The sequence below is a fragment of the Protomyctophum parallelum genome (genome assembly GCF_964188405.1).
Source record: "Protomyctophum parallelum genome assembly, chromosome: 12".
NCBI classification, from domain to species: Eukaryota; Metazoa; Chordata; class Actinopteri; order Myctophiformes; family Myctophidae; genus Protomyctophum; species Protomyctophum parallelum.
In genome coordinates, this window is record NC_139712.1 from 37,004,881 (window position 1) to 37,031,563 (window position 26,683).

The 26,683-nt window shown below is 40.2% G+C and overlaps 2 protein-coding genes across 3 annotated transcripts in view; both read right to left on the minus strand.

Annotated features, from left to right (window-relative positions):
• Nucleotides 1-1,348: 1,348 nt before the first annotated feature.
• slc22a13b (solute carrier family 22 member 13b) lies at nt 1,349-9,135 on the minus strand (the record flags this gene model as incomplete). Its single annotated transcript, XM_083778599.1, has 10 exons — nt 1,349-1,453; nt 1,646-1,840; nt 2,002-2,110; nt 2,311-2,525; nt 3,473-3,561; nt 4,135-4,261; nt 4,951-5,119; nt 6,156-6,310; nt 7,953-8,056; nt 8,752-9,135. The coding sequence occupies 10 exons, from the start codon at nt 9,133-9,135 to the stop codon at nt 1,381-1,383; spliced, it is 1,620 nt and encodes a 539-aa protein (XP_083634725.1). The 3' UTR covers nt 1,349-1,380.
• A 1,182-nt stretch (nt 9,136-10,317) lies between these two features.
• The window catches only part of oxsr1b (oxidative stress responsive kinase 1b), an 82,773-nt gene continuing 66,407 nt past the window's right edge, over nt 10,318-26,683 (minus strand). The window contains exons 8-19 of one of the 2 annotated variants that reach the window (XM_083778020.1): nt 26,401-26,534; nt 24,697-24,745; nt 23,730-23,795; nt 23,486-23,608; nt 23,190-23,267; nt 20,189-20,224; nt 18,504-18,672; nt 18,280-18,307; nt 17,461-17,513; nt 16,218-16,286; nt 15,656-15,720; nt 10,318-14,709 (exon numbers count right to left, since the gene is read on the minus strand). In XM_083778020.1, the coding sequence (XP_083634146.1) occupies nt 14,635-14,709; nt 15,656-15,720; nt 16,218-16,286; nt 17,461-17,513; nt 18,280-18,307; nt 18,504-18,672; nt 20,189-20,224; nt 23,190-23,267; nt 23,486-23,608; nt 23,730-23,795; nt 24,697-24,745; nt 26,401-26,534 (945 nt within the window). In that variant the 3' untranslated portion in view covers nt 10,318-14,634. The remainder of the gene's footprint in view (nt 14,710-15,655; nt 15,721-16,217; nt 16,287-17,460; nt 17,514-18,279; nt 18,308-18,503; nt 18,673-20,188; nt 20,225-23,189; nt 23,268-23,485; nt 23,609-23,729; nt 23,796-24,696; nt 24,746-26,400; nt 26,535-26,683) is intronic. The other variant, XM_083778021.1, reaches the window with a different exon arrangement.

Here is a 26,683-nt window from a genome sequence, read left to right on the forward strand (position 1 = left end):
GAGAGAGAGAGAGAGAGAGAGAGAGGTGCTGCCACACTATCAAAAGAGCCGCGCATGTTTTCGGCTGCGCACTTCCGCGGACGACTTGTGCGACGGCCAGATTCCCGGAAGCGCTCTCCTCCGTGTCAATCGTCCGCGGAGGTGGAGCTTAATTCCCATCCACCAGCTGTCTAAAAACCCGGTTTTGAAGCTGTGCGCAGCCGAAAACGTGCGCGGCTCTTTTGATAGTGTGGCAGCACCCAAGAGCTGTCTAAAAAAACAGCTGCGCACACGCATCACAGCTTCATCTGTCCGCGGCGCAAAATCGTTTTGCGCTTAGTTGTGGAAAGGGTTAGAGAGAGAGAGAGAATTAACTTTTCTGGGTGTAAACTACCATTTAAGTGGTTAAAATAATTGTGCCGGGATGTTTTCTATTGTAGCATACGCAGTTATGCACCTCTGTACGGAGAGTTCTACTGCATATTTCACTACCAGCAGCTATTCAGGAGGAAAGGCAACTATGATGAGGGATTTGGGCACACCCAACACAAGGACCGGTGGCTTCTGAAGACCAGTACCGAGTCTGAGGCATAGGTCATCTAAACCTGTTCATAACCCCTAGTGAGTACACCTATAGTTACTACTAAAAATCAAATAAAGCATTAAGAGTATTTACATGTTTATTATTATTTATAATTATGCATTATACATCTATTTATAATCCATTACGGACATGGGGTTCAGTGTTCAAAAGTGTAACCAAAATGGTAATACAGTATGGTAACAGTGTGGTCTACATTAAAGTCTTCTTTTGTTGATAGCAGGCATGACGGTGATGACAGAAACCCCCAGACCATTGTGGAGACACCCTGCTGTGAAGCACACGTTTAGAAAATATATGACATGCTGTAAATGACAAACAAATTATCCTCAAGACCTCATATGGTAATCATGGTTAAACTTGTGTATGGAAATGCCACGACCGACTCCCGAGATATATTTAAAATGAATAATTATTGTAATAATCATCATCAAGTGTGTGGAGTGGGGTGTGTAATATTTTTTTATTGGAAAACATTTTAGTTATTAAATACAGTTTACAAAGTAGCCTACTTGTCATTGAATTCATATCAATTGATGTCACCAAATCTTGTACTATTTTTGAAGATTGTTGAAAAACAAATCGAAAAACGTTTGGAAACTTTTGAATATAATATACAGTATATATAAATATTAAATATATGCCTGAGCATTTAGATAACTAAATATTTGTGTGTATGGATTCATAATCCTGCTCCTCCGGATACATTTCTTTAACTGGTGTCTGGTGTGGTATACAATTGCAAAAACTACAATAGACAAATTATGAAACTTATATAACGTAGTGATTTCACCCATGATTTATAATTGTGTGCTCTTCAGTGGATTCCCTTTCTTGTAGGGTTCGGTGTCAACATTCCCATTCTCTGGTGTTCTGAAATGAATAAACAATGATGATAATAATAAATAAAACAATCTGTGATTGAATTGTTAAACAGCATATGTTTTAAATCATTTACTTTGACAAATTAGAAAAAGGAAAAACAACGGCGGTGTCTGTCTGTCTGTGGATTCATTCTTGTATGTCTGTCCATTCTGTTAACCACAATATACTGAGAGGGCTTACATGGCCATTGTGTGATCCTGAAGTTCAGTGTTGAGGGTCTCAGGCAGTAGGAAGCAGAGCCCCCCGCCGGCAAACGGGAGGATGCCGTATATCAACATGGGGATTGCAGAGTGGTAGACCTCCAGGAGCCTGATTAGTGGAGCCAGGATGCCCGCCACTCGGGCACACATGGAGTTAAGCCCCACGCCATTCTGCCTGCCAGGGCAGGGACACAGCAGAAATGTCACGTTATAATCAGTGACCAGTGCGGGTTAAAATGGCATTTTATATCATCCCAACCAATGAGTTATACAATCACCATTAGAAATGGCTGTTTTTATATAATATACAACATTACTAGATCGATTTATTTTTACCTTACAACAGTTGGGTAGAGCTCTGCCGTATAGACATAAACTATGGTGAAAGATGCAGCCAGGGTGAACTTGGCAACCACTGCTATGACTGTTACCACCACAGGAAGATCTGACGGGTAAATGACGAAGAACATTCATTAAAGAACGACTACAACATGACATATTATATACAAACTTGGATTATTGGAAATGTGTCCCATAGACATTAAAGTATATGCAGCTCAAAGGGCTTCAAGCAAAGTATTTAAAAGCAGTGCAAAAACAAAAACAATCAAATGTGCGTGTATGCAGGCGAAGAGTTCAAGTTACCCGTTGGCACAATGAGAATCACCAGGCAAGCAGTGCCCCCAAAGAACAGAGCCGCTGCTTGGCATAACCTCCTCCCAAAGTACTCGATGAGAGGCAGACTGCCCAGGCGCGCAGGGAGTTCTGCCATGCCAAAGATGAGCTGCGTGAGGTAGATATCCACGCCAAAGTTGCCAACGTTTAGGCTCACTCCATAGTAGACAAGACTTGTTACAAACCTAGGAAAAGAATAATGATTGGAAATAATGGAAAGCGTTCGGACAAACTGTCCCGACTTCACAAATCATGTGCAATACAGATGCTGTACATTTGAGTCATAACTCACTATACATTCTTGCAAATCCCAAAGTGATTTTAAAAGCATGGCATAAAAACAGCAAAGGCAACCAAACAATTATGGGCTAAAGGATACAATTACAAACTAGGTAAAATCAGGGCATAGACATACAAGGCCCAAGAATAATTAAGAAAATGTAATATGAATAAAATGTTCAAATGTTATAGCATTTAGCATGGTTAGAGGATGTTCAACACAACAGAAATATCACACAATTCAAAATACTGTTCAAGCGTATTCTCCTGGCTAAATGCAGTATAACAGTATATATATATAATATATAATAATAGTATAATACATAATGAGGGTAGTATGGTGGTGATGATGATAATGATAGCGATAATGTCAGAGATGACCATATCGGTGTTGATGTGGATGATGATGTTAATATAATATGATAAAGAATGATGATGGTATTAATTATAACCGTAATAATTATGTCTAAATAATGGTTATGTAGTGTATAATGACTTCCATCATATAGATCCAGGTGGATCTATATAATGACACAGGTGAAAGATGGGTGGGGGATTGATTTTGTCTTTGATTTATGTATTTGAATCTGGTAATTAATTTGTTTGGATTGATGAGCGAGTACTGCAGAAATGTTCGATTTTTAGTAACTAAAATGATGCTTTTTGTACATAGGCATATAAGCTTTTAGCTTCAGCCTATTCCTTTTGATCACCTTTAACTATGTAACAGTTTGCTTATGTTGATGTACAATTGTATCGATATTGGTGAAGATGATCAAAAAAGCGAAACTAAACATTGCTCACATCATTAGCAGGGTCAAAATTGTACAATGCATTTAAACATAATACTTACCAGAGATAATTCAATATGAGAGCCCGCTTTCTCAAATATGAGATCCTGAAAAGGTCCAACATGTTCCCTGACTTGGGTGTGGCCTCCAGCTAAACAAATCAATCATCATCATCATCATCATATCCTTCATTTTCACCAGGTGAATGTCTCATTGAGATTGACAAGAATACATGTATTTTTCCAAGTTTAGAGCAGCATGAACACGCACACGCACACGCGCACACACACACACACACACACACACACACACACATATCAGTGGTTCTAAAACTGTTTTTTACTCTTCAAGGACGCCCAAAAGTATGCATTTGGCCACCGACCCCCATCTCAAAATATTTTGTTCCAAGATTTGAGATAAAAATGTTCTCTTTGAAAAATATACACACATACAGTATACACAACAGTATTCAATGATTTCCACAGATTTTCACTATTTTTCAAAAATAGCAGATCTACAAGCTCATAGCGCGAAGTGATGTGCTATGCGCTTGTATATCTGCCATTTTTTAATAGCCAAAGTATAAAATATGGCTAAAAATCTAAACTCACATAGACGCTTGGCCCGGTTTTAATTGATTAAATAAAATATACATTTAACTGGCTTCTCTGGTGTTCAGTTTTGGTTCCAGCCAGCAGATGAATACAGAACTACATGGTGGTACACATACCTTGTCAAGCAGAGATTCTGGGACCTTCCTGCCGTTGATCAAGGCCGCTTTCCTGACCTCCTTTCTGAGGTCATCCTGCCTGCCCTGGGTCATGAACCACCGAGCCGACTCTGGGAGAATCCTGACAGTCACAGAATGCATGGATTAAAGCAAAATAAAATGAAGATTATTTGTATGATTAAGTCCTGTGCGACTTATGGAAGGGTATGAAAAGGACAAAGGAGGGATATAGGTAGGCCGTTTTCTCAGCACAACACACACTTCCAGAGAAGACATGCTGGCTTCTATGGAATCCAAATGACTGAAATTAGTCACGACTGACTGAGAACTTTAACATTACTTTCAACATTGAAACTAACTAACTATTAATAATAACTTGAATTAATATAGCGCCTTTCATGAACCCAAGGACGCTTTACAAAATGTAAACAACAACATTAACAACTTGTATTATTTACAAGACCCTACATGGTCTCCCCTAAGGGAATTCCTAAAAAGGAAGCCTGATAAGAGGGATCAGCACTAGGGCAACCGCTAGAGGGGACTGCGAAGTGCCGTACCGACAAAACGCACACACACACACACACACACACACACACACAGACACACACACACACAGAGTGAATGAATAAATATTGATCTACAAGCTCCCAACGCTGCGGAGCTTGTAGATCGGCTATTTTCACATTTATTTTTGTTTGTTGTTACATTTGATGCAGTAATGATCTTTTTCTTTACTTCTGTTTTTTTAGGTATATCTCCCACAGTTATGAGAACCAGTGACAATAACACATATAACGGGCAACTGACCAATAAAAAACAACCAGAATGACGACTGGACCAGAAAGAACCAGCTGCAGGACTCTCCAGTCACGTATGCCATAGGCGATGCCTGACAGGATCATCAGTCCAAGAGCATAGTGGCAGTGGGAGAGAATGGTGAACAGCGCCCGCTTGGAGGAACCGGTCCACTCGGCCCCTTCAAAGAAATAACACACGATTAATTCCCCATACATTTTAACTGCAACGTATTGTGTCAATCATAATGTTAAAGACCATCTGTAAAAACATGTTATTCATACTTTTAGAGCATATAGCATAGTGGGGACATAGTACTGTAGAGTACACATGACTATAGAGATAGTGTGTAACGATTTGCAGGATTTCTGGACAGAATCTGGAGGATTAATATAAATAAAATGTGTTTAAAAAAGGCAGCCTCCTGGTGACGCTATAACAGGCCATTCTGGAAAATGCAGGGCAGAGGTTCATCGCTGGCATCCAGGGAGTGTGTGCAAAATTTGGCATTGACCAGGTTAACGGTGCCGGAGATTAGCTGGTAACAGACGGACGGACGGACGGACGGACGGACACACACACACACACACACACACACACACACACACACACACACACACACGGACAGAGTGCAAAACATACTCTCTCCCCATGCCTTCGGCCTGGTGGAGACAATAAAAGGAAGGAATTGTGACTTTTGAATTAGTTTGATAGAGATTATTTATTTATTTTCTTCCCCTCTGTTGATACATTGCTCAAAGTATCACCAAGTCTCGAAAATGTTGCGATTTAGGTTGACCATCTGAATGGTACCTAGAGTCTCCATCTAAACCAAAGGGGTGTTGGGTCAGGTGAGGATCAGCTGAGTAACAGGCGCGGACACCATACTGTATGTCAACACCACTACACCAGGCCGTTTAGCACATACATTCTAGTTTAATAGTAAGACACAGAGAAATATATGCAGTATGAACAGCGGATACAGTATAGGACGTCCCTAGCAGATATGAAAACAAAGATAAGAACAAAATGAACAGGAACAGAGCATGCATCTCATATCATTTCGCACAGGCAGTCAGTCTCTGAGACAGTACTAGTGGACGGTCATCATATCTGGATATCAATACGCTTACGCAGATGAGTGTTTCGCCACTGAGAGTCAAGCATACATCATGACAGTAAACATGACTAGAAACCCAGGGGAACGGTGTACCTACCTAGGACAAATGTGTTGATGGAGATGCCAGAGACTGAAGCGCCTACAACAAATCGTAGGGCTATGTAAACATAGATGTTAGGGGAGAAAGCAGCTCCCACACCAAACACGAGCTGGAGAAACAGCGAGAGCAGAATCACAAAGCGACGACCATATCTGCACAGACAGAGAAGCGACAATTGACCAAAAATACAGTACATCAATAAATATATTGATATTTAGAACCAATAACCTGTGGTGGAAAGTAACTAAGTACATTTACTTATGTACATTTACTTTGTACTTGAGTATTTTCAATTTACATCTCAGATATAACTATTGTACTTTTACTCCACTACAATTATTTAAAAACTTTAGTTATTTATTTTATTTATTATAAAAAAAACATACATTAAACCCTACAATCCTACATTTCCTACAAGATCGCAATGTGTCGCATTGTGCGCTTGTAGATCTGCTATTTTCAAAAGACTTTTATACATTTGAAAACTTGACATGAGACATTCTCCATATTGAGTACTTTCTACATTTGATTCTTTAATTACATTTTGATAGTATTTTTTTAATTCCGAACTTTTTCCACCACTGCCAATAACAGAGTTAATCTTGCACATGTAGGTTATTCGAATAATGGAAGTAGTGTTTTGTAATATCGATTTTTTATTTATATTGATCAACATAAAAATACAAATTATCCCCATTACATCTAATATGTCCCAAATACTTTCCAGAACAGAGGGCAAGTCTATAGAGTCGAGACAACTGTCAGCTGCTACTTGAGGGGTTAATCATGTACAGCAATTCACTAACCTAACCCAAATTCTGCTTTGTATTTACATTACCATGAGTTATCTATCAACTGCTCTGCAGTGCAAATATTACATGGAGTTTCTGGTGACAACTGACTGGACCTTGAGAAAGATGAGGCCATGTGGAATATTAGAGGATGTTCAGTAGAGCTGAGCCTGAGTAGACGGTGCTTTCACATTGATTGAATTCCTTATTTAAACATATTAAAACCTGGGAAAGCATGTGTGTCATTTTAGATTTTAATTGCAACGGGGTTTTCAGATAACATTTTACATTTAGAACAGTAGTTCTCAAAGTGGGTTCAGAGGACCCAAGGGTTCTTGAGGGGGACCATTCCAGTGCAACAAAAAAAATCAAGAAATATATCTGGGGGGTCCCTGGCCAAACACATTTTCAGATTGGGGTCTACAGCCAATCAATTTGGGGGTCCTAAACCACTGATTTAGAAGGCATTTGTAGAATCTGCATCAGGTCTTAATTGGTTGAAATCTAAGAAAGAAAGAAAGAAAGAACTGTACCACACTGAACATACTTAGCTCAAAGCTCGTAGCTATATTTAATCAAGGTGCGTAACAATGGTTCTTCACTCCAGAGTCCAGACTGGTTAGCTGTCCTACCAGGTTAACTGTATTTGTTCCAAGTATAACCTCCAGTCCACGCCGCTATATAACAAGGACAAGTGGACTTATTGTTCTATGTTTAATGTGGCAACTTGACCAGAAGTGTTGATATGATAGAAAACCACCAGTATAATAAAGGTCCTTATAGGGGAAGGGCTGGGCGATATGGACAATATCAATGATCACAATTTAGTTTGACCAAATACCTCAATATTGTGGTGATAATATTCTGTTATGATGACAATAGGTATATATCTTTTTTAAATAGCTAAAAAGATTACCTACAAGCTCAGACAATTAATTGTAGTGTATCATCTCACAATATCGATATAATATCGATATGCTGTAGGCTATTGCTCAGTAAATACCTGTCAGCCATTGGTCCAAATATCAGTGCTCCAATGAGAAGACCTGCCATGTAGATCGACTGTGATGCCTCATTCAAACCACTGTTCTCACATACTAGATTAAACTAGAAGAAATGTGGAACAGGAAGAAAACAGAACAAGATTAAAAAATATGTTTAATTTAAAATATATATATTCCCCAATTTAAACATAGCTATAGCCTACAATGTTTAGGTGCAATATGAGTGACAACAAAGTTAAGAACAAAAAAGTGTATGACAGACAAAGATTAATTTTGTTTTATCCCAAAATCATACATAAGCGTAAGTTAAAATGGCTGTTAAACAGGACTAATGGTTTTACCATTGCCAACTAGACAGTTGCCAAATGTGACAAAGTCTGTGGCAAAGTTTTTTTTATTATTATTTATTTTTTACATATAACATTATAATGTCATTTTGATTATAAGACCCAATAGGGCATTCAAACCGATTATCACCACTGGTTTTCTTCAGAATATTTATGTCACTGATTTACTATGACACTATGGCACATTATTAGTGCACTAGGACTAGGATAGTGGTTCTCTAACTTTTTATTTTCAACGAAATTAAACTAAAAGGACCCTCTGCACTCTCAGAGTTACTGCATGTTGTTGACAAGCTTGCAGGTCAAAAGTCCAATGAATTATAGAGCATATTCCTATTGCCTATATTGTTGATGTGCTGCTAGGTTAAAATGTTTAAATTATTCTCATCAACAGGTCAGGACTCGGGACACCAGCGCCAAAGTAGCCTATACTGTATGTTCAATCGCCTACCTCTGTCACTATGCTGGTGGTGACCGGCTCTGCATGGTAATCCCATTCCCATCCATCTATGCAGTGTGTGGTATCATTAATCCCATACGCCTCGATGGTCTCCAAATCCAGATCCACCGGTGTGAACATTCTACAGCTGTCATACTGACCGTCCTTTTCCACAGGCAGCGTGAGGTTCTTCTGCTGCTCATGGGTCAAATTGGGGCCACGATGCAAAATCCAGTCGGTCTTGCAATTGTGTTGGAAACTGAGACCCGTGAACACCTGACTGAACATGTGAAATGCGGTGAAGATGTTGGGAATGCATATTGCAGCCAATAAGCGTTTCTGAAACGCTCCAAACTCGCCGATCTCCTTCAGGACATCTCCGAAGCCGCTCATCATGAGGACAAATAAAACGTCGTTATATTTTCCCTGACCCCTGTTTGTAGGCCTATAGTGGCCTACTGTTGTTGTTGTTGTTGTTGTTGTTGGAGCCAGGAAGTAATTTGATTGATCAAGTCCAGCTGGACTGTATAGGAGGAGCTACCCAGGTGTCTGAATCTTAGAGTATTCATTGACACAGCAGAGCACATGCAGCAGGTGCATGTGTGTGTGCGCGCACTGCGCACTGTGCGCAGTCAGAAGTTGCCTAGCTTGTTCCAGATGTTTCCAGACGTGGTAGAGGGCTGAAGGCTATACTGTACTTTATACATGTATTTGTGTGGAGGTCGCTGCTCTTAGGGACGCGCGTTCAGTTCAGGCTGGGCAGGGGAATGCGACGTCACATGGTGCGCACTATTTTAACCAAAACACTTGTTGAATAATCTATCAACTGATCGAGCTAAGTGTTAAAGGGACACTTCACCCTTTTAGCCAAAAAATATATATCAATGACTTTTATAAGATTTAGAACACTTTCCTGGCTTTATTTTTTGTGTAATCTCTGGTTTTAGATATTTTAGAATGATTATCCGAGTGGCTAAAGGTTGAAGACAGCAAAACACAGGTAGCCTACATTTTGGATAATTTATTGTGCAAGTAGCCTACAGCTGGCCTTGAAACATATCGATGTGTGTAATTGTGTTAAAGATGGTTGTACTGTTGTAGACTTGCTACAGGGTGCTATATTGATCCCCCCTTAGTTAAAACTGTTTTAACTAACTGACCCAGTGCTTGTTTAAGTATTTTTTTAATAATAATAAATTACTCAATTAATAGTCTTAATACAGATCATGGTGTGGGCTAATTATAATTCACTTATTTTTGAGTGGTGCAACCACTCATAGTCATAGACAGCAATGTGTGTCCCTGGGTCCAAGCACAGAAATAGCATATTATCACCACCAAGTGTCACTGTTGTGCAGACTCACCGGGGTTCCTGGGGGTCGGGATGTTCCGGGGACCCCCACACGGTAACTGTTTAATTTGTCGACCGTTTCGGACGCTGGGCCCCCACACGGAGTTGCACCACTCACTTCCCACAGGTGTGATTTTTTAATTTAATACATTCATCATTGTTTTGCATTACTATGGAATCAGTTGGAAGTTGGAACGCAGTTAAAGAATTCAATAGCCAAAATCCAATGAGGTTGATATGTTCATTCTTTATTGATTAAAACTAATCAAGAGAAACATGCTTTGAACTCCAAAACCATCAAAAATAGAGCAAATGAAAGAATGAAAAGAAAGTGGAAAATTCAAATATATTACAGCTTTGAGTTATTGCTTAGACACATGTATGAGGAGTCAGATCTGTTCAATTACTACAGCATTGTTAAGATACAATATACTAAAGCAAGATAGGAGACGGTGGTAGGAGGGGATGAGTCTTGCCAACAGATCTTATAGCCTTGGGTTTGTTCAACCAAACAATGACTTATTTTACATCAATTACACGCCTCGAATTCATGGAGATTCTTTTTTGTCAAATTCCTAAGCCAATACTTTGATGACCGACAGAGTCTCTGGTAGGAGACTCAAATAGTGCTACTGACCGATGACCCGGGCATCAAATTATTGGTTTAGGAATGTGACAAAAACAAACACCATGAATTCAAGGCTTAATGAGTTGTGTAATTGATAGAAACTAAGTAATTTTTTGGGCGAACTACACCTTTAAGCCTTGTATATATATACTTTGTCACATGATGTCGCGTTTTTCACTTGAAAATCAAATTTTCGGCAGGCGACATCGGTGCGACCAAAGTATAAAAGCTCAACTCAGTTGGAAACAGCCAGGGCTCAAGTCTATGTAACACTCACACACACACACACCCTTTCACATCATCATAGTCACATCTGTCCTGTCTGCATGCCATTGGCAGACTACAGCAGGAGAATGGCACCAAATACTGCAACTTTTAAACCAGGAGCAACACTGAGGCCCCTTTTCCACCAAAATAACTTCGGTTCTGGTCCCGTTCTAGATTCTTGGAACCTTGGTGCTTTCACAGAACCAACGGGCATTTGGTTCCAGTTCCGAACCAACTTTTAGGGTTCTGAACCAATTCATTTTCAGTGGAAACACTCAAGTGGTTCAAAATTGGTGGGAAAAAAAGAACGGAATCGGTTCAACCCCGGTGGAAAGAGTGATGACACTGGTTTCAACGGAACACGGGTTCAACATGGCCCATGTGTTTTACATGTATTTATTTATTATTTCTAATATCCTCATGTGTATCAGAGAAATTTTTTATAACAAACAAACTAAAACCTTCTAAAAAAAACCTCAACATTGTCATTGACAAAAAGGACTTTGTGATTTTAAGGCTAGTGTTAAATCTGACATGGTTGAAGTATATAGGTCAATACACAAAGACTTGTTTACATCTCAGTCATCTGCAAACAGCGATGTGATTCTTTCTGGAGGCATTTGCAAAAGGTATGACATTTTCACATCGCACCAAATGAAACTCGGTTGGCATGTTATAGCTCTCAATATCACAACAGACTATTACAGTGGTTGTCAAACTTTTTAATTTAAAGGGTTTCAAGGAAACCAGTGTCCCTAGACCCCACTTTGAGAACCAATGGAATATTGAACAAGGCCTCCCGCTGAGGTCAATGCCAACTGCAACATGCAGTCATCATTAAACCATGTCATTAATGCAGTCGCAAATATACCTATTGTGTGAGTTTGAAAGGATGGAGGCCTGAATAGAGCCTCATCCAATCAAACTATACATTTCTAATCGCTCAAAGTGTCTAGCGGTGTAGCTTGAAACGAAAAAAGGGCATTGAGAATCTTTCTTTCAACTCAAGATGGAGAAAAAAAAAAGGAGAACATAATGGAAAGAAAGTGACATAACAAGATGTATGACTCAGAGGTGGGTTAAAATAAGTGGCCCCAATTTTGGTATTAAGAGCTAGAGCCAAAAAGCCGTATTTATTCCATGGTGACCATGCTCTGAAGAACCCCAGGAAATGTAACTTTGGGGGCAGCCCTAAAAGCAGCGCATCCCAGCCAGACAGCCTGTTGTGGCTTTCACAAGATAAAATATATTCAAATTTTCCTTTTCCATTCCCCGCCCCCCCCCCCCCCCCCCCCCAAGACAAGAATTACGAAGCTGAGAAGAAGTATCTGAGCCGCATGTAAATAAGCCACATACATGAAAGCATGTTTGGCAAAACAGGGAAGAACTGTAAAGCCATACTTTGCGATGTTGTCAGTCTCCTCCACCCACGCACGCACACACACACACACACAGCGCTACAATCCAATAATCGTATCATATCATTATGATAGGAAAAGGCCAAGGAGTGAACCACCCAGTATAAAAACAAATCAAAGCGAAATGTCATTATTTACATACTATAGAAGATAAATCAAGTACTTGTTCATCCACATAAGCAAATATGCACTTAAGTCTTTTTTTTTTCTTCCTTTCACATATCTGACAAACAAAGACACTGCTAATTATACCAACATATAAGACACACGTTTGCTCATACAACAACACTGGTGGCTTCAGTTAACTCTGTAAAACTTTTTAATTTACAAACTTTTTTTTAAATATATAACTTTGACGAGTGTTGTGGTGTATATAAAATCATGAGTCCAACCCTTCCTTAAAAAAAAAGAGAAAAGAAACCTGAAAAAGAAATGAGTTGAGGAAAGATATGGGATTTCCTATGTGGGCTTTTCAGAGGTTACGGTTAAATTGCACTACAAGGGTCATCCCGATCCCAATCAAATTAGTTAATATGGGAAAAAAAGAAGAAATCACTAATCCATTACATTCGAACTTCAGAAACTGGACATATAGACATACAGCATATTATGTAACATAATCATCATAACCAGTTATACCAGTAAATCTATATCAAGGTAAAGCCTACTTTATACTGTCACACGCCACAATCAGATTTTCAAGTAAAGTAAAGTTTTGTTTGTTTGTTGAATGAATCGTTTTGGGGACAGTTATGCCCGGTTTATAATTGGCTGTGCACTGTTGTCTTGCACTGACAGCAGCCAATCTGCAAGTTGACAACGCGAGGGGCGTAGTGAGTGTGTAGATCAAGCTATTTGTGCTGTAAGGCGTGGCGTGGAACCAAGCATAAACCTGGCTTCAGTGCACTGACCATACGCTTCAATCTCAAGTCCCAAGGTCAAATCTGACTCCTGCCATGTCTCTTCACCCCATCTATCTACCCATGGCTCAATAGGCTCTATGCAAAGCAGCCATATTGGAAAGAAATTGAGCCGCTTCCTTACTTCCTACATAACACAGGTATTACCAATTGTACTAATTAAAACAGTGGTTCTCAAAGCTTTTGATTTCAAGGACTCCCATAACTCTGAGTGTACAAATGGAACCAAATGGATCCGTGTTAGAGTCCATTTGGTTCCATTTGTTCACTCTCAGACTAGTTACACACCCATAGAAGGTGCCATTTGGAACCCGCTCAAGGAAACATGAGGGTCCCTGGAGCACGCTTTGAGACCACTGGTGTAGCGGAGTGTTTCCAGTGAGCCAACGTGTTTGACCAGAATGTAACAGAGCTTTTAATTAGCATAATTGGTAAAAACATGTAAAGGATATAAGGAAGTGGCCCACTTTCATAGAGCCTATTCTTTTCAGCGATCAATGCGGTCGCACGACAAAGTATAAATTGGGCTTATGTTGCCACATGTGTTAATACTCATCATGGTGTCCGTTTGGAGTTCTTTTGACCTATCCACCAGCTCATAGGTGGGCTTGAGCCAGAAAGCACATTGGCATCATTCAGCTCTCTGTAAGGTAGGTTGTTTCAGTGTGACTAAAGGTAGCAGATATGTAACATTTTGTTTGGACAAGGCGCTTGTCATACTGATATAGGCTCACTTAGGAGGTTGGCCATCACCTCATTAAATAAGAAAACAACAAAACAAAAAGTAAAAAGTTTAACATTGGTAATTGAAACCACGTTTGTACATTTTGGACAACATCTGCTCCACATATTAAGTGGGGACCGACCTCCTGACCTCCCCCCCAAAAACGTGCATTCAGTAGTTCTGCTGATAATAAGGCATTGTTACGCTTACCGGGACTCAAGGGGGTGTTAATTCAGATTGTGCAAATGCATCACATATTACAGACAAAAACGTAGGAGAACTGAATAAGAGAGAAAATTATGTCAAAGAAAAAACTAAAGTTTTCTTTAGTAGATACTTTCATCGTTCTGCATACACATTGTAAACGTTTTCTGAGTGACTCATACATGGTACTTTCTGAAATTTCAGCCGACCATTGAGGCCGTGTTGCGTAATGCTATGGGGGTGACAAAAATTTTACTGTTTTCTTTGGCAGTAATGGTTTCTTTTACGCCCATAGAAACAAAAAAAACAATGCAATTGAAACTCTGTATGCGTGTTATTTTCACATTTCTTAGGCAAGTCACGGTCCCAGGTAGAACAACTGTTTAACTAATGCTGAGCTGAGCGAAGCCCATCAGTTTGACGTCATCTGGTATATCAGAACCCTCCACACCAGAAGCCTGCAAAGCATGGAGGTACACCATTATTTTCATCATCGATTCATTAGTCTTCAATTATTTCACTAATCTTAACGATAACTTTATGATGGCAAGTTGTCATTCACAAAGCATCTGAATTTAGACATCTTGAATTTGCTTAAAATGTGGTATTCTGGCATGTTTATTTCTTTGAATACATCTCTCGGTATATTTGACATTATGGAAAAAATATTTTCCAAAGTATATCATTGTTGCTGTTGTTTAACAGATTGATTTGAAATGTCTGGTGGAAAATATTCCTTGTTCATGAGTCATGACATACTGTACATGTATATTGTATCAGCCAGAGAAACAGACAATATTAAGGTGATTTTATCACCTGCACGTTTCAATTAGAAAAAGCTAAATCTGAGAATTATTCCAAATTCTGACATACTGTACTGTGCTTGGGAATTCTGCTGGCAGTAACGCAGCATACAATATACTGTATATTGTGAGTCAATGGGAGAACTTTTGCAAAATACCCACAAATGAAGCACAAATACGTATTACTAGACATACTATTAAATGGAAGAGGGTAACTTCATGTGATAAACAATGTATCTTAATCTTATTTAGCAGCCTACTGTTAGTACTGTATCATTTCAATGTCATGATGAACACTGTCAGTAGTATGCAGAAATGCATTAGAAGCTCAAACGTCCACAACAGTGGAATTGTATGTTTAGTGTCCCATGAGTCAAAGTCAATGGGCTAAACATGCAATACCAATGTATGTAGTCATTTATTTTTTTATAATAATAATAATAATAATAAAATACATCAATAACAGAAAGCAATGCGTTGCTTGCCATATTAACTAATAATATTATCCAAACTGTAAAAGACAACACTTTATATTAATTAACTTTATATTAGCATCAGTATGCTGTCTCAAAGATGCCCATGTGAACAATGTTTCACTCACCAGTTTGAAAGTGACATTTTTATTCGATTGAGGCTCATCAACTATTTTCTGTAAATTAGCTGCAACTGAAAAGAGAGAACAATATTTGAGTCCAGTCAAACCAAAAGGCAAACCACAGCAACTCAAAGATGGCAGCCTCCTTTTTTCCCTTACAAGAGAAACAAACAACATGATATTTATTCGTATTCAGAAAGCGAGGAAGAGTCGACACAAACTGGGTGTGTATTACGTACAGTAGTATCATGGTAAGGGGCCAAGGGCTGGAATTAAATAAAGTAGTGGTTCTCAAAGTGCGGTCCAGGGACCCCAGATAGATCTACAAGCTCACAATGCATTGCGGTATGATACATTGTGAGCTTGTAGATCTTTCATTTTCAAACACACACACACACACACACACACACACACACACACACACACACACACACACACACACACACACACACACACACACACACACACACACACACACACACACACACACACACACACACACACACACACACACACACACACACACACTCACTCACACTCACACTCACTCACTCTTGGGGTGACTCACCTATAACTACGTCCCTCCCATCCACCAGACCTGCAGACACCAGTTCCTGGGACACACCATCTGCTGTGTCTGAAACATGGGGAGACAACACACAACACAAGAGAGCCTATAAGAAAGGGTTTATATATGAAAGGCTTTATATTTATATAAGGATGTCAGTGTCAGTCGGCCCAGCCCGTCCATCCTACACTTCAAAGAGATCATTTGAAAAAACACTGTCCGGATTGCCATGGAATCAATTTACTGTGCACTCTCATGGTCCCTGGGTGATGAACCCTATTGATATTTGACCATGGAAGCGCCACGAATCAACGTTTACACTTCCACTCAAAATCATATAGCTGAGGATGGCGATGTCGAACCAGTCAGTTCAAACCACAACCTCTAGAGGTTGCTAGCGGAGGTCTAGAACTTGGTGCCATGTGATTAAAGTGAAACCAGCTGAAATAGCTAGTCATCGATATCCTCAAGTTCATGGATGGAAAAGGAAACCCACAGTGTTAGCGGGTTGTTGATGAATGCCTGTATCGGCATACAGCACCATTGAGCAAATATGCTGGACTGGGCTGAAGAAGTGTACTACAAAGCAAAGGGCGAGGGTCATACCAGTGGCACTGATCCAAAGGGGCACAAGCCCTTTATTTGACCAACTAGCTACACGTCTAACGGCAGGGCTCCACCGGGCGCGTTGCGGTGACGCGACGCTGACGCGCCCGGTGGAGTCCCGGTGTAAGGGAGTCTAAGATACTGGATTTGACGATGAGCAAAACGCCCCGTTCAGTTGAGTTGTATGGTTTGGCATAAGTTACAGGGATGTAACAGCACACAATTCATTTAACAACGTTAATATAGCCTACTGCACTAGAAGGTGGAAGATGGAGAGCTTTGTGCCAAGAGAGAGGTAGAGGTTGAGATAAAGGAGAGGACAAGGACAAAGTTAGAGAAGGCCAGATACAGCAAGGGAGGAATAGAAGTATTGTCCCTATCCAAATACCGTCGCCGTCGGGCAGAAACTATCTTAACATTTTGAGAATGTCGATAATGCTACTTTTATGATTTTTTTATTTGAATCCTGAAAAGTAACAGTTTTGAACATGTGAGGTTTCCACCCGACCGAGACCATATATCTATTTATCTGTGTATGCAATAATTGAAATATTGGCATAAACGTATTAACCCAGAAATAATCTAATTATATATATACCCACTGAGAAAAATAGTTTGTTAATGAGACACTACTCACCTCGACCTGGCATGAATTCAAAGCGGATATCATTTAGCTCCTTCTTTAAGTTTCTGTAGAGCACAACAGATAAATAATGGATAAAGTTAATTACTGTAGCCTGATAACTCCATCGTCTTAGTTCTGAGATGTGAAGGACTCATTTCACTTGGAATCACACAGAGCTGCAAATGAAATATCCAAAAACGATATTCATTAGCAGGATAGTGTTGCGATAAGGACACAAATAAGAAGTAATGCAATAAGTGGTCTTAAAAATGAAACAAATTCATAATAAGCATCAGAAACTCAATTATTTCTACATTTAATCAGATGCATATTAGCATCATCCAACCTGGCCCATCCTACAAGCAGTAATGACAGAAAGACATTCATGAACATGGTCTACTTCAGTGGTTCTCAAAGACCCTCCCCCACACACAGCTTGTTTAAACATGTTTCAAATGATTATGAAAGATGTTCTACAATACATTGGCACAATGTTGGGACTCAAGATGAAGCCATTTGTCATGTCCTTCCTAACTTCCTGCCATTGTAAACAGCTTACCTAATCATTTACTGACATTAACTCGTGACATTAGTGGAATACATACTGTATACTGGAATACATTTACTGTGCTAGATTACATTTCCCATTAATACTACTCTATTGTCCTTTAATTAACACCACAACAAACTGATCCAAGCTGTAACAAACTGAATTGACTGACTTTAGAGATTTTCAAGTGAATCAACTGGGCACTGATCCATAAAAGGACAGGAACCAATCTTTAAATGAAAAACAAATATAGATTATATATAGCTAGACGTTAAACTCACCTTAACCTTAACACCAAGCTGATGGCAGCTGGGGCCTGTTAAAACACAGACAATAAGCAGAATGAATGCTGGAGAAAAGGAACCTAGGGCGCCTTAAAGCACAACTTAATCGACACACAAGAACATGGTTATGAAACAGGCATGAAATTAAGTGTCTAGACTGACTCTAGACAAAAAACATCCAGTCCTGTTCCACTGATGACACGGTGTGGTTCAGGGCTGACTTGCCAGGGTGGGAGCAGCAGCAGCGTGTAGGCCGGGTGTTGGAGCTGCAGCCTGGGCAGCGGATTGGGCATTGGCTGGCGTGGGCTGCAGTGGGACTTGGCCCGCAGCCTGAGGTAGTTGTGCCTGGCCCGCGGGCTGGCTACTTGAAGGTTCCGTTGTCTGGAAAACCTAAAAAGGGGAAACTCCCATTTTGTGCCCGTCTATCGGTATACTCAGCTCTGATAGCTTACTGTATCTGATTATAATTTCAATATTAGCTTTTCATCTTAAGACATTAAAGGGCCACGTCATCCCTTTTGCAACCAGATCTTATTTTAATTATGTTTGGGAGACAAGAAACACTTTCCTGGGGGTTTTTATGTGGGTAATATGTGTTTTTAGATACACGTGATCTAGTGTCCATGGGCTACGTGATGTCATGGACACTGGGCTCACTTATTTCCTGAACTACATGTGGTCTCAGTAAGACAGCCCTCCTCCTATCCACAAGGAGGAGCAGTGGACCAAAGCATTATGGGAATTGTAAGATCTGGTTGCAAAAGGGGTGAAGTGGTCCTTTAATACAATATAACTTATACATTGGGGTGGCTGTATTTAGTCTCCCTGCTCTTCTACTGAGACATTTAGATCATGTCATTAATTTTGACCTGAAAAAACATACTATCCAACACTCAATTAGCTTCTTATAATTTGATATTTAATCAACTAATTAATAACTAATAACTAATTAAGCAGTCTATAGAAATGTAACCTGTTGATTCATTAACTGTGATAATGAGGCTGTAAACAGGTGATTTCCTTTTTAGCAACATATCGGTTTTTTTATGCCTTTAATAAATTTTGACCCAATAGTCAAGATTAAATTTATCCTCTGAGAAAGCAGGCAGGCTCTAATTAGCTCCATGGTAAAAATGTCAGTACTTGCTCAGGAAACTGGGTTCAAATCAGGGATAGAAGAGGAAAGTCACACAGTACAGCTTTAATGTCCAAAAACACAATCAACAAAACACCAAACATAAAACAACACAGTACAGAATCATTACTTAGAAAATGAATCTATGCTGACTGTTCAGGACAACACCCCAGTTTGATACGCACAACATAAACAATACATGCTCTGTTTCGTTGCTGCTAGTGATGATTTGACAAAACAAACTAAGAGCAGAGTGGCTTGCTGGCCGTGCGCCATCGTTTCATAATTAACCAGTAACACATTGGACAGTGGACTTGGAGCCGATGAATATTTCATCACACATCATGTTGAAATTAAAACACTACTGTAAGCTGTTCTCTTTGTTTACTTATGGCTGCACGCAGTACTCATCAGCTGTGACGACTTGCGTGCCGTTCCCCACTAAATAAGTCACCAGTGGTGGAAAGTAGCCTAACGAAGCTACAAACGTACAAATTTCAATACTTTATATATATTTTGTAAAGGATATTATACACTTGGAAACTTGTGAAATCTAAATGAGACATTGTGCATAATGAGTACTTTTAGTACTTGAGTATATTATAATGCCAATACTTTTACTCAAGTGAATTTTTAGTACTTTTAGCGGTAACAGAGTATTTCTACATTGCAGTATTAATACTTTTAGTTAAGTAAAAAATGTGAGTACTTTTACCACCACTGTCATTCACCACAGCGACTGTAGGGTAGCTAATTTAATTTAACACCCACCTCTGAATTCTGGGATCCTTCCTTCACTCTGGGTGACTATGGAAAACACATCAGAAATTACAGTCAGAGTAGAATACATATCCTTTGATCTCTAGCGCAGCGGTTCCCAACCTTTTCTGGACCAGGGCCAGCTTGAATGCGTTCGCGGCCCACCCATCTGACCACTTACTTCACACGTCAGCCTATCGGCTGGCGGCCCACAGGTTGGGAATCACTGCTGTAGAACAGTGGTTCTCAACCTGTGCGTCGGGACTGCCCAGGGGGGGGATCGCCACATGAATCGATTTTGGGGGTGACAATTTAGTGACTTTTTATTACCTTAAAAATCTGACTGTACTGTATTGTAATGTACAAGCCCTCCTCCCTGGCCTGTGTGTGCGTGTGTGCACGTGTGACGCTGCTCAACAGTGCCATCCAGTGGCATTAGCGAGGTGTCCATGCTCGGACACAGGAATGCTATAGGAACACACATAGCTGCGTATAGGAGTGGCTAGCACCACTCAAAAAAGAAGAAAACTCGATTACTGCATCAAAAGTAATCAACAAAAAATACAAATTTATAATTCTTTCGAAAAAAAATCTATATTTATCTGTGGAACCGGGTCAATATTTATCTGTGGAACCGGGTCAAACTAAATTGAACGCCTCAACTCCTACATTTTAAATGCTTATCAGGTTGGGGGTCCCCAGTTTACACACGATTATTATTCGGCCTGAAAAGGTTGAGAATCACTGCCCTAGAATGAGGCAAAATATTGCATACACACAAATGTACAAACAAATGCACTCACGCACGCACACGTACACACAAACACAGTGTATGCAAGCCAGCACACACGCACAGAGAAAGCAAGTAGGACTGTCTAAAAAAGGCTCACTCGTTTACTTCCCCAATTTGTCTGTCCCGTTTATTATCATCTCCCGAGTAACAGCATGGAGGACAAAAACATTATACTATGCAACACTCAATTAGCTTCTTATAATTTGATATTTAATCTACTAATTCCTAACTAATAACTAATTAAGCAGTCTATAGAATCAAATGTAACCTGTTGAATCATTAACTGTGATAATTAGGCTGTAAACGGGTGATTTCCTTTTTTTGAAACATATCGTTGCCTTTTTTTGTATTAGATTTATGAAAGCAAAAAAGCTGAAATCAGATATTGCAAGGAAAGATCTGTGGGAACAAAAGGCACACACACTGTCAAATTCTTAAAGACTGCTGGCCTGCAGAAAACTAAAGCCCAGGGCGACTCCCAGTGCTGCAGAGCCAGACAGAACACACTCTGAAGTCTGAACCGTCGCTGCTGTCGGGTGAAAACCTTGCATGTCCAAAAGTTGACTTTCCCAGGACGAAAGAAGGTTCCAGGTGGTCCCCAGTTGAATGATGGATAGTTGGTAACCAAATGGACCCTTATACAGTAGATCTTTAACTCTTGAGTGTAAAATGTAACCAAAGGTTCCATTTGGTTTAATTTTACGTTCTCAATTGTTAAATTATTGTTAAATTAAACATCTGCATTACTGAATTTACAAGAATTCTACACAATTAGAGAATGTAGAAGAATTGTAATTTTGATCAACGCTTTCCTGAATTCTCTCCTATGGTACCAACAAAATAGTCTAAGTTTGGGGTCTGATAGGATAAATCTCATCAAATGGTGGTCCAAAACACTGATGTATTCCAATGGATCAAATGTAGTTTATAATTAATATTCATATCCATAAAAAAAACACATACAGTACTTAAGGACTTTAACTTTGCACTACTTTTGTATGACAAAGTAGGTCATTGATTTACAGAAATCTGAAGATACAAGGTGTCTGCCAGACAGCGTTATGTGTGGACTGACAGTGGACTGCCAACAGCAGCCAACAGTCTGGGGCCTGGTTCAGAGACCGCTTCTAGCATCTAGACTCTTACTATAGAGACCACAACGGTATCAGAGAGAGGCATTATGTAAGTAAGTGTGATGAAATAAAAGGTTGTGAAAGAGCTCACGGCTCATCATAATGCAGTTTCTTTGAAAAGAAGAAGAAAAAGACCGATAATTTCATTTGAATGTCAAAGAAAAAAAGACATGGGAGTTCTGGAGTGGAGTTCATGGGAGTTAATGTGCTTTGCCATTACACAATAGCCAGGAACAAAACAGCGTGACAGCATTTGAAATGAATCTGAATTCCTCACCGAGCATTAGTTACTCTGATTGAATCAATTAATCAATTAATCGATCATCAATCAATCAGCCTGGTATTGATTAAAGGTTTGATTTGGTCAGTAGAAATAAAGAAATGGGGATTTTATAAACAGAAATAGAAACAGAAATACAGATGGCTTCCAGGAAAGGTAACTCTCACTGTATCTTAAATGGCTTAAGGTGTCACAAACGTGTGCCCTATCTAGAATAACTAACCCATTGCATAACTGGCTGGTGGTGTGTCTTCTGACGACTATTGCGATGAAGTTACATAATTTTAGAACAAAGTCCCTTCTCTTCTATCAGCTCTTGAGGAAACATGCTTATCTGCGAACACAGCACGCACGCACACACACACACACACACACACACACACACACACACACACACACACACGTCCCCCTCTTACTTTAAAAACAACAAACAGTCCTTCCCAGACGGACATCAAAGAAATGCAAAGAAATTATGAGGAAACATAAATAAGACCTGATTCACAGACGTGCGCCTGCTTAACAATCTGGCTAATAGTCATTACTGCAATAGACAACATGTTTGCTAGATTGCCATTCATTCTAAATACTTTTACCATTACCATTACCAACATGGGGCCTTTTGTGAATGGAGTTTGTTGCTTCCTGCCCTGTTTCCCCACCCTCTCATCTTAAGCTTTTTTTAAATTTAATTTAACATTTCCTGCTCTCACGGTCACATTCCCTAGTTAACCTTGGCCAGAGAGAGAGAGAGAGTCCTTCCTTGTTAGGGGACAGCCATCTGTATTTGTGGTGGCAAAAATGAACAACCCTGGAGGTGGGCTGCTCGAGCGGGAGGGTGAAGCGCACTTGACGCCTGGGTGCGCCAACAGGCTTCGGCTGCTGGTCCTTCGTAGTCAGGACACATAACATACACACAGGGTTACACTCAGTGGAGAAACAACGCACACAAAAGGACAAAGATGCTACTGCGTAGACATGTAAATGACATGAACTACAAGAGACGAGACAGAGATGCTGAAACATTGTGTGGATATACTGTACATCTGAATATACACATAATATCCGCGTGTTGACGGGAAATGCGCCGCTGGTGGTCTTCTCACCCTTAAAGCTGCGACGGCCAACTTGCCCTCCTCGCTTTCTTCATCCAGCTCGTCGTCGCTCCACTCCCACTCCCCGTCCTCCGTTTTATGCAGCCGACCACTGGAGCCTGGCACTCGACGCACCTGTACGCACACGCACACACACACACACACACACACATACACACACCGAATTCTGTCACACTAACGGCAGCGTGGTCATTCATTTGTATTATCACTGATAAAACCAGCATAGCGTCCTCACCCTTTTCGACCTCTCCGTTATTGTGGGCACTCTTTGTAGTAGCCTCTCTTGTAAATACTCATTGTTCTGCCATGTGAAGGAAGGACGTTATAATGACAGTCACGATCATGACACAGTATAGGGCACATTAATGCAGTGCATAGCTCATTCCTAAAACAAGTTTGCAAAGTGCTTCCTCGACTTAAAAGCAACAAACGAGCAAAATATAAGCAATTCAATCGAGAAATAAGAACATGGAAGGAATAATAAAAGACAAACTCTAGCTGTCCATTCCAGGTACAATATCCTCAGTTGTTTTGATGCAGGCTTCCACGTTCCTCTATAATATTTAGCCATGTGCAGTTCAGAATCTACTAAAATGACGATCAGCGTTACCCGATTCCCCAGGTATATACTGTACTGTAAAACGTCAACATTTTTCTAAATAATAACTGAGGAAGTGCAAAAATGTCATGTCTATTAGTGTGTTTTGGTTTCAAGTGAGAGGCCATGTGCTACTGCCTGCTCCAGGTGTACAGGCTCTCCCTCTGCTGTACATGTGGAGTACTGCAAACCTTACTGCTGACCAGGGTCGTGTACACCAAACCAAAAGTTGGATTTGGGCCGTGTAAAGTGCTTAGCCAGCGCTCTAGTTGTTCCCGTTAGTGGCGTACAGGACAGGCCGGAAGCTGGAGATAGGCTGCTTATCCCTGCCTTTGTTAGAAACATTTACAGCACTCCATGGCCAGTAGTGAGAGGAATGCTGCACTGACCTCAGCTGGGACGAGACATTTTGGACCATGTGAGAACCGTCATGATAAGCACCGACACCTCAGGGATGTGTTTAACCCATTTGATTGTGACGAATATAATTCACTTTGTATCCCTGGTGGCTATTGTGGACGGTGACCGAGGAGGGGAGATGATGCAGACGCACTGAGCTGGTGTTTTAAGTCTTAAGAGTCAAGGACGAGGAACAGCCACGTACCTTTGCTTTCTGAAAGAATTTATGCTTCAGCAACTCTGACGACGTGGGTCTGAAAAACAACACAAGCCAGTGAATCACTGCTCCTTTTTCAGACCTGTCTTTCTCAAAGCCCCACTAGACACAACAGCCTAGCGTTTGTTTTCGGAGACGTCTTGAACTGCAGCGGAAACACAATTATTACCCCCGGGTGTACAGTGTAGCATGTGCGTTACGACAAAATACACCCACATCCTGTAAATAGTAGCAGCGATAGACTGAATTACCGTAGCACCTGGCCAAAAATATCAACGCTATCTCTATAGACATACCACTAACTTCTATTATATCACAGTAATCACACATAGCTTTTTTTGGAGTTGTCTGGAAGCAGACGTGTGTTGTCAAAATGTCACTGTCGCGTGTTGTCAAAATGTCACTGTCGTGTGTTGTCAAAATGGCACTGATGTGTGATAAATCTATCTGTTGGAAGCCAAGTCACGGGTGATGCTTTCACCCATTTCCAACCTACCGGTATCTTCGTAGAATTGGTCCTCTCATAATATGGCACAATTTTATCTAGAGCATTAGGAATAATTATACGAAGATAGGTTGAAAATGGAGGAAGTCATCCTTTAACCACTTAACCCCTAGATACTTTGTTTTACAGCCGATCTACAAGCTCACTCTGCGCATGATGACAGGGTTCATTCGGTGCATTACTGTGTGTGTGTGTGTGTGTGTGTGTGTGTGTGTGTGTGTGTGCTCTTCTTCCCTTTGCAAACCACTCATTATCACACTCTATACTGTCAAATAACACCATAGGTGAGGACATTCTCATTTTCCCTATTAAAGCCCGTTTACAGGTGTTGCCGACCAAGTTCAACTTGGCAACCTGGTACCCATCAGCACACGACCCACACTGCATCCTACATCCAGTACCACATGACAAAGAAACAGTCGCACACATCTCAAATGGTTGCAGCCACTATAAAGGACTGTACATTGCCAGACATGACCGTCTGGTGGACCTGGTCTCAGACAAGATCAGAGGAGTACAGGACAGGACAACAAGAATGTATAAACACAGCACTGTAAAAATAGACTGGTTTGATCACAATGACACACATTTCAATACAAAATATTCCAAATACCCCAGATATTGTGTTCATCAATGAAATTAGAAAAACTGTCACTATATTTGAAATAGGCTGCCCATTTGATTTGTATATGGACACTTGTTTTACATCCAAACTTATGAAATATCAGCTTCTGGTGGAACGTATTATGGCCTTGGGATATAACTGTCAACTTATTGTCCTTGTATTTGGAAGTCTGGGCCATGTCCATAAACTTGTGCTCAGGGGTCTGCAATTGGGTGGATTGCTAAAAACAAATGCAAAAAAGCTGGCTAAATACTGTTCTGTCTCAGCTACTATGGGCAGTCTGTCTGTCTGGAGAAGGCGTTGTTTCATTTATCCCTAGGTGGCTTAAAAAACCCAAAACAAACATCCTGTCTAGTAGTGTCAAGTAATAGTATGTCAACAATGTGCTATATATATTTTTTTCTCTTCTTTTCCCTCTGTGTGTTAAGCAGCTATATCTGGTTGGACCATATAATTAATGTATAACCTAATTCTGATCAGTGTTTGGGTCTATTGTATTACACCTCTTGTGCAGATCCAAATAAAATAAATCAAATGTGTGCGTGGACTAAACAATGGCCACCTTTTCTCAGGCTCCTTCTGTAGACAAAGGGAGATCATTTTCCTGAAGGATTTGCCGTATTTCTTCACAATCTCCTTGTCTGTGATGCCCGTCTCCAGGCCGGGGGGGTCGTTCTGCAGGGTCAGCATCAACACCTGCATACGTAACATCCACAAACCCACATTCAGCAGCCAGACGTTCAGGGAGCCGTTCTACAAGCTCACAATGCGTAGCTTGTAGAACTGCTACTTTCACAATTGTAATTATTTTCAATACAGCTATGCATTGATATTAGAAAGAAAAT